The sequence below is a fragment of the Thermobia domestica genome, chromosome 2, assembly GCF_964235325.1.
Source record: "Thermobia domestica chromosome 2, izTheDome1.hap1.1, whole genome shotgun sequence".
Lineage (NCBI taxonomy): Eukaryota > Metazoa > Arthropoda > Insecta > Zygentoma > Lepismatidae > Thermobia > Thermobia domestica.
Genome location: NC_137455.1, coordinates 35,401,042 through 35,413,199, shown reverse-complemented (window position 1 = coordinate 35,413,199; position 12,158 = coordinate 35,401,042). Strand labels below are relative to the sequence as shown.

General features: G+C 37.0%; 1 protein-coding gene across 1 annotated transcript in view; it reads left to right on the top strand.

Moving 5' to 3' along the window:
• Nucleotides 1-12,158, top strand: part of LOC145671415 (piezo-type mechanosensitive ion channel component-like) — a gene marked incomplete in the record, with an annotated part of 344,967 nt that overhangs the window by 163,996 nt on the left and 168,813 nt on the right. The window contains 2 exon segments of the mRNA XM_081740588.1: nucleotides 3,622-3,741; nucleotides 10,885-11,124. Coding sequence (XP_081596714.1) covers nucleotides 3,622-3,741; nucleotides 10,885-11,124 — 360 coding nt within the window.

Below are 12,158 nucleotides of genomic sequence, written 5' to 3'. Positions count from 1 at the left end.
CTGTTGCAGCCACTGGACACTGCTGTTCCACTGCGCCTGACGTAGTATGGAGACCGACCTACGCACCACCACCAGCGGTCCATCGCTGCGGGCGCCATGACACCACTGTCAACCCATACATCTGACGTGTTGCCAACTACAGGTGTTTCCATTTTTCTGATCACCATCTGTATATCTCACATGATTATTTTTGTCATATTTATGTATGCAAAGATGTACGCAAGACCTCCCAAAATTCCGACTTTTCTGTAAATTTAGTCTACTTTTAGGAGTGATTTTATAAATTTTAATACAGGGTGTTTCAAAAAGAATGTCCTGATTTTTAAAAGTCCATAATTAGTGATAAAAACATACTAGAGAAATCGGATAGATTGCAAAATACTCACAAAATCTTCTAGTTTTAGCCATGCTATTACAAATGCTCTGTGTATCCACCACCAGCAGCACGAACAACATCTAGACATGAATTGTTTCCACCATTTCATCGGAAATGGAAGGCCGACCTTTGCACAAGCATCCTGGATACCAACGACGATTGGTGATACCAACGACGATTTGAGTGCAGGCGGATCAATGTCAAAACGACAACGACAAGCACGCTGGACCGAAATCATTGACTCAGCAAACTGCAGCACACAAAGTGCCTTCTGTTTAGCGTACGCCATCTTACTTCTGACTGATTGTAAACTGAAAAGATGCATTGACTGACATCTAACGGCGATTTTCTGAAATTCTAGGCCACACCCATTCAAACAATACTCATTTCCTTCCCAACACATCCCATGTTCCGTAAGGCCCCGCGTAGCCTAGTCGCTAACGCTCTCGCCTTCGGTGCGAGCGGTCCCGGGTTCGATTCCTGGTGGGGGTAGGTCGAAAAAGTGTAAAACGTTTTTTCAGGCCAGCCACCCTGAATGGGGTTTTCCTCATTCACACCAGGCAAATGCCGGGGTGGTACCTAACTTATAGGTCCCAGGCCGCTTCCTTCCTTCCCCAATCCTTTCTTCTTTCTCTTTCCCTGGATTGTGTGCTCGCCGAGGGACGTCATCTCTCAAAAACGTGAAAGGCTAAATGGCCTTAGGTGCCGAAAGTCCAGAAATCTAAATCCTAAATCCCCATGTTCCGTAATTATTACTGTCCAAAATCAGGTCATTCTGTTGGAAACACGGTGAATACTGAATCCTCATACATATTGCATTTGCACCTGCACAAAAGCTTTGGATCCTCCCGAAATAAATTTCTGCGTACGTACCTGTCTGTGTGTATTATTATTTATTTATATTCGTATGCTGTATATATTGTTTTCCCTAGAAATATATAGCAATTGTGTTACACTACATGAGCGGACAGAGGTAACTCTGAAGTGTTGTTAGTATTTATACCTCAAAGCAATGCTTGTCATGTATTGTTTTGGATGTACTGTTTTGTACTCATATGTGCTGTTGTATTTTCTCTGACACTTTAAAAATCTAACAGTTGTATTGAAACATGGGTAGTTAGGGATATACTGGGGGAGGTTGTCAGTTTATGTACTTTAGCAGAATATTCTAATTACATATTCCTATGTTTTGTTTAATGTCTTGTCAAATACTCTTACCACCTCTATGATTTTTATGTGTTTTGTGATACTAGAAAAAAAGTGTTGTGTTTAAAACATATGCGAGATTGGGATGGCTAATGAGGAGATGGGAGGCCATCAAAAATACTTCGAATTTGAAGTTAGCCTTTCTTTAATGACTGCCACATATCTTCAGCAGTAGTGGTATTTAAACACTTGTCGCGTCTATCAAAGCCTAAAGATTAGTTTCACTAAGACCGCGTTGCCACTTTACATGAATCTTGTAGCTGTCATAAAAAAATCTTGAAACCTACAATATTTCTCCATGTAAACATAGTCTTGAAAGGAATATATAACATTTTTTTTTTCCATCTTGCAAGGAATCAAACCATGTGCAACTTTCTGGGTCGTCTTGCTCGCTACCTGCTATCGTCCTCCCGCTGACATAAAGAAAGAAAAACAGAAACAGTTTCGCCGCTTCCGAAACAACGGAATCTTTTAAACAGGGAGGAGAAGCGCGCCAAAATATACGTTTTTAAAGAGGAGGTTCACTATATGTTCAGTGGAGTGCAGTGCTGCATGAGTGGAGATATCTTTCTTGCTTTCAGAAAGTTGTAATATGTAAACAGTAAATAGCAAGAATGGGTTGCAAGTTTTTTTATTTTTTTTTTAATGACAGCTAGAAGATTCATATAAAATGGCAACGCGGTCTAAAATATGGGGTGGAAAATTTTCTGTCTTGGTTTGATAATCAGAAAAAGTCAAAGCATTTTATTTCTTTAAAATAATATACAACCTAATTGTGCCAAACTTAGTTTAAAATGTCTGTATAATACCTACAATTTTGGACTAAAGACACGACTTTTACTTAGGACTTTACATATTATGCCTCGTTAAAATTTGTTGCTATGGGAGTGCTATAAGACATAATCGTGCTGTATGTAAATCTTCAGCTTTGTTCCATTTTGCTTACATATTTTGCCTCCTCATTAAATATACTTTTGTGTATTATTGCTTTATATACAGTTATCGAGGGTTTGCTTCATATACAGTTATCAAAGGTTAATGATAATATTTGTTGCCTTTTAGAGTTCAGATATTGTTAAATATTTGAATTACCAATATAAAAGGGCTGCAAAGATAGTACTGGCAACACTATTTGCGCATTGCTGTTCTCAGTATGTATAGTGGATAGGTATTTCGCTCGTACAGGCATATATGTTCGAAGTTGAAGTAAGGTGCATTGATAAAAAGTGGAGGAGGCCTGTGGCAAGAATGCGAGGAACGTAGTCACCTTACAAAGGTTCAAAAGTGCACACACTACACTCTTGCAAGCGACGATTTAGCGTGTCGCAACGTAGAAGATACTCAAATCATCGACATAAGCGAAACCTAGGAGCGCGACAGTCCAATGAATGGCACTACTTATCGCCCCCTGGCCCAAAAAAGCTGCTCCAAGGCCCCGAGAAGCTGAAAGTGATGCTGATAGAGGAGTATTATTTGGAGGGTCTCATAGAGTTCCTCCAGGGCAGATAGTGAATGTCTTGCACTGGCTCCAGACTTAGAATATTATTTTAATCTTACTTTAAGGAAAAAACGGCGGCAGTTCAATTATATCCACCTATTGTGGCGCATGGCATTGCCCGTTATCACAGTTCTGCTCTTGTGGAAGAACTACTATAACTATGGGAAGTAGTGAAGTATTTGAATATCCCCTATACACCCCAGATATGAGGAGTTGTGCCGTTGATCTCTTCCTTCAACTGAAGGAACCATTCAGGAAACAGATAATTTTTTCAACCAAAGACGCCATTCAGCATGCGATAGGGCGCTGTCATAAACATCAACTAAATAAAATGGATGTCCGATGAGTGATAAATGTAGCTAAGGATTACATTAAAGGCATGTAAACACGTGTACGAACTACAATTAAGGGTTTGCATTTAATGAAAGAGTTCCCATGGTTTCCTTTTCAATCCACGTACAATGTATAAATGAGTTGTAATTTTATATGTTGTCAAATAATTTGTAAATATAACATAAATAATTATTCTTTTCTTTTTCAGGACATACGGGGAGATATTTAAGAGCGGTTATGATTCTGAGCTTCTTAATAGCAATTGCACAATTAACCTTCCAAATAGTTCTTCTTTCCTTGCCACCGTATGGTCATTTCATTGAACAGAGTAAGTCTTAAGTACTTTTGTTTATATCCTGTAGTGTATGGGTGAATGTGAGTGTCCTGTTTCGAAGCATGTTCTAACCCTTTTATCTAGCAGAGTTTGGAGAGGCCATTAGGTCAAAGAACAGGGTTAGGAGACTTCCCTTTCTGTGTGTTACTCCAACAGGATGAAGCAGAAGAAACACATGTTTTTTAAACCGCTAGTAGTCGGCGATGAGTAGGGGTATTGATTTTGAGCGACCGTTGGGAGATAGATCAGATAATGCAGTTTCAGTCACTATGGAGCATAGAGCATCGTGTGTTCACGGTCGAACAGCTTTTTAGAAATAATTCTTCTGTTGTCACAGTTCAATGTCTTTTTCGTCGAAAGTTTTATGTCGAACGTCGAGGTACAATCCCAGATGGAAACACTATACTCCGATGGGTTGCAGCGTTCAAAAGTACTGGATCTGTGTTGAAAAATAAACCATCTGGTCTTCCCCATTCAGTTCGAACTCCGGAAAAAGTAGACAGAGTGAAAAGGGAACTTCTGGCTAGTCCGAAACGTTCCGCTAGGCGACAGGCTGTATCGCTGGGTATATAACGTCATTCGCTTCATCGCATCTTACGTTATGATCTCAAATTTCACCCGTACAAAATGATGATTGTCCAGCAGCTAAGTGAAACGGATATATTGTGCAGCCCAGAGAATTTTGTGGCAGAATGGACGTCATCCTTACGGAAGATGCAGATGTCCCAGTATCCATGAGTAATGAAGCCCATTTTCTTCTGGATGGTTATGTTAATGAACAGACCTGTTGTACGCTCCATAGCGACTGAAACTGCATTGTCTGAGCTGTTTGCCAACGGTCGCTCGAACCTCTACTTGTTGCTTAGTACTAGCGGTTTAAAAAACATGCGTTTCCTCTGCTCCACCCTGTATATTCCTAATTTGTATTTAACATTTCTGCAAAGCAGAAGATAAGTTTATAAGAAGGAAGGAAATAAAATACTAATGAAACAACAAAGTGTCCGTATTCAATTTTTGCAGATTTTTCTTTTTTCTAGAGTTACAGTTATATAACAACCTGACTAAACTCTATTTATAAAACACTGTACCTCAATTATGAAACACATATCTGATGCGAAAGATCCTTCTAATTCTAAATGTTTTTCAAAATGTTATTTTCACGTTTAAAAGATATAAACGTTTACTAAAACGTTCAGCTTATTACATATTTGTAAATGACCACTTAGAATATGTAAATCTTTACCACGACACTGAATTTATTAAACTTTTCTAAATGGATATTTAAGTTTAAACATACTACTGTTTATAGAACGTTGAAATTATTAAAACTAATAATCGTTAGACGTTTAATTTGAAAATTTTAATGTGATTTTAGTAATGTGTGATCTTATTTTTGTGTTGAACAACACAGTAAAACACCATTTCTTTTAACGTAATTTATTTGCATTTCTCACCCATCACCATTAATCTAAAAGACATAAACCAAGACTTTCGATTGAATTTCATTTTAACCCCATATATTGTATGTTCAAAACTGTAATTGGGCCGAAAGTTGTTTTGTTCTATTAATAAACAGGTATTTTATAAAAATTAATTTTCGCAATAAGGCCCCTACGTATTTGGATATATCTTCTGCCTCTAAAAATTACTTTGAGATTTGGTTCAACACTGATAATGAACATTTTGCGGAACTTATAGTTTAGTTCACGTTTCTTTCCAGCAGAACGAACACGTACTAAATGTAACATTCATGCAAAATTTCAAATTCACTTTGAAAATTCTGGAAATTTGAAATTTTTTTCTTTTTCTGTCTTATTCCTCCGAATTTCCCAAAACTCGTCTTTTCGTATTACTGAAATTGATTGACTTGTAAGGCTATATAGGACGAGATCTATAGCTTAAAGTAGGTACAGAACTATAGTCTTTCCCGCCGAGAATCGAACCAGAAACCGTGTGCACGAAAGGGATACGCGCTAGCCACTAGACCATCAATGGGGGCTAGAAAGATTTGATAATAATTGTTCATTGTAAAATACATTGCAAAACACATTTGTTCACCCTCCCCCTGGTAAACGACAACCATTGGGCGATTCCAAAAGAAACTAAAAATTGTCTTTCTTAATGTTTGTGGTGGTATAGATAAAGGTAAGACTCTTCCTTTTGTTTTTTCTTTTCTTTTTCAGAAAGCAATAAAAATATCAAGTATTGGTTTGTTAATTGCAAAATGTGTTAATTGAGGCCCTTAACGTAACTTGTATTTTAGCATTTTATTTATAACTTCCGTGTAAGATACAAGAGCTAGTTTGACCTGAATATGTAGATAACATATCAAGGTCAACCTGGAATCTAATTTTTATTGTCATAACTCCTGTGAAGAAGATGACCTTATTTAAACAAGAATCTATAATTGATGGTTATAATGCGGTAAAATTCGTAAATACCAGAGAATATGTCGTTAAAAAATATTGTAATGCCGATAATGTTACTGATAGTTTAATCGCTCAACTACGTAACATTTCGGAATGTCACTTATATTTTGTTTTGTTTTATATTTTGTATGTGAATTAAGAGACAGCGGATTCTGATCTAGAAAGCGAGAAATAATGAGGTGTGAAGCCTATGTATTAATCGTATCTCAGCCAGATGAAGGTGTGCCATCTTTGCCGGCGATAGTTCATCATACTTTTTCTTAAATCAATTATTTTTGTATTTTATTTCATTATCACAGGGATAATCATCCTCTTTATGGTCCTTTCGCAAGCCTCCTAAATTTTCCTAACATGCTACCCTCCCACCCCTAAAATCAAGGCAATATCTCTTTCAGGCTTACTCTGTCATGACATCTTTGAACCGCCAAGTCAGTCAGTCAGTTGTATTCTGTATGATTTCCAATACCCTTTCTCTAGAAACAGCAGTGGTTAAAATTGTTTTTCTTTATAAAAAAGTTTTTTTTTTTTTTTAAACTGAGGCTGTCTTAAATAAATTATCCCCATTGGAAAGAAGTACCCACCAGTTTTTAAAATTCACCCAGTTGTTCTGACCTTCAATATACCTCTTACATAATACTGTGGTTAAATATATGTTTTTCTTGTGTAAATGATGCAGTTTTGTTTCTAGAACGCTTTGTTATACCCCTACTCTCTTCCTTGTGTGTACCTCGGATTATCGTATATGGCAATATGGTCTAACTGGCGCCTGCGAGCAGCGTGATGTGCCCCGTCTTTCTCTCTTTCTGTGATATTCATTTGCAGTTTTAGTTATTTCAGTGACAAATCCTGAGATGAATTTTGGGAAGGAAAGTGGGAATGGACTTTCGAGCAAAGAATTATTCCGTTTGCAGTTATTTTGGAAAAGAGAAGGTTCATAATCCACTTCGTGGATCCTCACTTATTTTTGTAAATGGATATGAAGTAGGAAGATAATTCTTTAAGTATATGTTGGCGTCGATTTACAGATTTTTATGTAGTAGATGAACTTCGTTTTCGAGTCTTTTTTTTTGTTGTTGTTGTTTGTTTTACCTAATACTATTTCTAACTACGTGGTTCTTCACCTACTTACTTATTAAATATATTTCAAAATATTGTTATAAGCATGTATATAGTCCAATATTGAGATTACAGTATACAGCGTGAGGCAACTAAAAGTACCACCTGAAATAGCAAAGAAGCTAGAAACAATAGCGATGTAAGATTTGCGAGAAACAGGGGCTCGTAGAATGGAGGTATGGGGTGGTTCGAAAACGAGCGACAAATGAGGCATCTGAAGCAAAGTTATATTTTGTTAAATGGAACGATATACATTAACATGCATAATATAAAAGAGCATACGCAGAGAAACACAATGCCTTTGGTCCCATGTGTGTACTGCACATAGAAACGAAGAGATGGGCATGTGAATAGGTGTAAACAAAATAACAAGTGGCCCACTTGACCGTTAGTACCACGCAGTGGTGCCCACCCCCCCTTATGTCCATGACACCCCCCCCCAATTGTCTATCCGTAGGTGTTCTTCCATGAAAAAAATCTTCTTTTCGATTAATTTTTACCCCCCCATCAAATATATTTATATAGATTTTTACCCCCCCCAGATATTTCAAGGACGCAGTTTGCGTCATAGCCCCCCTTGTGGGCACCCCTGGTACCACGGTATGTATGTATGAGCTGTCAGAACAAATCGGACAAGATGAAGAAAGGGATGAAGAATGTGCGGATTCACAGCAACAGCGGTGAGAACATTTGTTGCACCTGCCTCACCTGTATTTGGCTTGTTCCACACACATTGTCGTGGTGTTACACTTCCGGTTTCTGTTAATTTACTAAATAATTTACCGAACAGACGTCGAGATGGCTGTCGTCTGTCCGGATATCTCTGCATACACACGGTAGGCTTCTGAGTCATTCTTTCGGCATTCCCCATAAATCAGGATCATGTCCGCTTTTCCTATGTTGGTAAACACCATACTCTTCGCTCTTACCACTACCACTGCCTGCTATGAACTAACATGATCTCGTGGCTCTGCAATCAAAACTCGCTCTGCGTCAAGACAGTTCTGTCAGGCACCTGAGACGTCTTACATGCCGCTGTACTGACGGTCAAGTGGGCCACTTGTTATTTTGTTTACACCTATTCACATGGCCATATCTTCGTTCCTGTGTGCAGTACACATATTGGACCAACGGCGTTGTGTTTCTCTGCGTGTGCTCTTTTATATTATGCATGTTAATGTATATCGTTCCATTTAACAAAATATAACTTTGTTCCAGATGCCTCATTTGTCGCTCTTTTTCGAACCACCCCATACCTCCATTTTACGAGCCCCTACTGCTATTATTGTTTCTCGCAAATCTTACATCGCTATTGTTTCTAGTTTCTTCGCTATTTCAGGTGGTACTTTTAGCTGCCTCACGCTGTATATTTCTAAAGTGAGCGAGAAATGGACTGGCGTGCGATTCAAAAAGGTTTCTTCATCAAAGTTGAATTTAGAAATTTTCAGCATTTGATAAGTAAATCGTCTACCGAAACTTTATTTTAAATCTTACTTCCATATTTTATATGTGTATATTTGTACAATTAAGTAAGTCCTAAAACTTTAATATTTTTACAAGTATTTCAGGTCCATTCTAAAATATAATGCGAACAAGTGATACGAGATAACCCCATCGAATGATGAAAAAGAGTTCAAATTCTCCTCAATATATTTATTATTATTTCATTATTATTCAAAGGCTCAAAACAGACACACATATTTCAATTAAGTAATTTGACTTCTGTTACAATCACGTTTGGATACAGTTTTATTCCTTAAAAGTTTGCTATAAATGGACTGCACTGTGAGTCTAGTTCAGATTTGGAAAGTAATTGGCGACTGTTATTTTTCGTATCACATAATCTTAAATCTGTAGTGGTTACAGCAAACAAATCCCAGAATTAGCGTGTGAAAATCGAAATCAAAGTTATTTAAGTGGTAGTTATGAACGGAAATAACACGTAAGGCTTTAAATATGGAGAGTTTTCGATGCTTAAGAAGCTCGTTAATGAAAGAGGAGTGAAGAAAGGCAAAGGACTGCTGGATACAAAAATTTGGTTGAGTATTGCATTTGCCCATATTGAATATATCCATCATGCGAGTCCTTTGGTTGTCATATATACTACCCTGACAAGTAAATAGACACCCGAAAATTGAACCTATGGTCATTACTACGTAGCAGAACAGATGCTGGAGTTGGTACTAAGTGGAGTCCCCTTTGGAAGCATGTAAAGCCCCCTTTGGATGGTATAACTGTGATGAATTGTGGTCTTTCGATCGTTTCCACATGCACTGTGATTCGCTGTCTGAGAATTGGTAAAATCGACTCTCATCGGAAAATGCAGTATGGTTTCAGAAATATTATGAGTTCAATCCTACTTTTATTATCTCTAATAAGTCATCGATGACGTCATGTGACAGGTAGTACCATTGGCGCAGAAGGAGTCCAGTAATTTGCTAACTTCATTGTAGCCGTTTATGAAATTTTAATTGTAGGAAATGACAGAAATTTCTAATATAATTCATTTTCTATTATTGGCCGGACTACTTCAGAAATCAAATCCTATTGTACGTCTTCCAACGGGTGGTCGTCCTTGCCGTATGCCACGGTATCCCGTCATCTATGAATTGTGTGCCGTCCCGCGACAATACACCTGTTGCAGAGAAGGGCAGTAATCCATTTTGCAATACCTCGGTTATTTCGAAGCATTGATGTACCCATCATAAAGAAATAAGGTTACTACGACCACCTGTCCACACTATGACACTTACGCCACAACATTTCACCATAAGACGGCATAATTGTGATAAATTGTGGTCTGTCGATCGCTTCCACATCCAGTGTAAACTGCTGTCCGAGAATTGGTAAAATCGACTTTCATCGGGGAATGCAATGGTTTCAGAAGTATTATGGCTTGTTACATAAGGCAGTAGTCCAGTTGTGTGTCTGTGTCATTTTTGATTTTATAAGCTGAAACTTCGTTTTGGGAACGCGTCGGTACAGTCATGCACTATGCACATACTGTAGAACGGTTCGTCCTTCTCTGACAACCTCGTCTGCAATGTCATTGGCAAATTCGGATAGTTAGGTTCTTCCACTCCGGATGACCACACGTTCAGGTCTGGCGTTGACCACGGTCGACCAGATCTTCGTCTACTCATGTCGTTCCGTCTCATTTAAACTAAAGTATAATTCTGTTAATAGTTGCTTATTAATGCACATAACACAACACTAATGTTGCATCACTGACTTCTACCACACTATCTATGTTCAATTACTTGTATGCACCCTCGGATAAACTCCGTCAACTCCTCACAGTAACGTTTGCGCATCATTCTGCTACTTGTTCTGCATGCTTACATTAGCACCTAACTGATACTACTCGTTCCGTGTTTTTACGAAATCGTGTCGCCGTGTGGGTGTCTAATTACGTATGTATTAAGGTAGTGTGTGTCTATAAATCGTAGATTGTTGTAATATTGTATTTAATATTGGAACTCTTGTTGATTGATCAAAGAAACTGGAGAATAACTATAAAAACAGCGGTCTAACGATAGTGTCATTGTTAATGTTTGTTACAACTAATTCATTTTTCATCTTTCTTTAACAGATGATCTCCTAGAAAAAATATTACGACATGTGGGATTTGTGCGACTGGATTCCATCTGGGCCGAAGATGGAGTGCGAATGTTGTTACCAGATGCCTTTATGCTTGTATTCTCTGTGTTTTTATACGTAGTATGCTCTAAACTAGAAAACGTCCCGAAACCTGATTCAGAAACGTCGTTTTCCAACGTTAATATCACCGCCTTCAGTTCAGGGACCAAAACGAAATTTTTAGTGTCTTTAGGTAAGTATTATATAGTGTAAAATTTAATGAATCGACACGACACAAAATACACTATTTAACAAGACAATCGTATATAGTAATATACGAAAATACGAGTGTTTTATTCATAATATTAACTTCTGAATATTGGTGAGGTATTTATGCAATGAACTTTTTTTTTCACTAGGTATTATAAAGGTAAATGAGCAGTGTCTAGTATTCTTTAATTCTAGCATTTGACTCTGTCATAAAGGTATTGAGTGCGTATACGAACTTTATTTTATTTTATTTTTATGTATTTTATTTTTATTTCATTTTATTTTTTTTTGTTATTGATTTATACAAGGGGTTGTTTTTAATTAAATAAAATTTTAATCATTTTATGTTTTTTTTTTGTTATTGATTTATACAAGGGTTGTTCTTAATTAAATAGAATTTTAATCATTTTATGTTACTGATTTCTTCTTCAGGTCTTGTTAAATGCCTTTTTTTTTTTTTTTTTTTTGTCAGAATGAATTTCCAGTATATGTAAATTAAATTTGATTTACAAATATTAATATTACACAAATTACAAAATTTAATTTTTCAAACTATGCTAAATTTAAATAGATTTTAAGACGAAATCAATTCAATCAGACTTAATATCCAAGTTTGTTTCAAGATAAAAAAAAAAATAAAAATAAAAATGCTTTCTTGGACAGATCAGTGGGCTGGAAAACCTAGGGGACTCAGGTATGCAACAACCTTAATTTCTAAAGAATATTGAGCACTATAGTATCTGAGTACTACAAAAGTGTACTATATTAGCAGTTAAAAGTTAGTAGACTCCGTTCTAGAAAGCAGGAACAATGACACTGGCGACCGATGCACTGCTCACATTCATATAGTTGAAAAGGCGTCAGCTTTTTTTCTTTCTAAGATACCAGAATGTTTAGTTCAGGTTGCTACATGACAATATATATAGTATTTTCGCATGCTATTCCGTATAGCGTGTGGCATATAATAGAACGTGTTTTCATTCTTGAACGTGTGCTAGCTAGCCTTTGGAACATCGA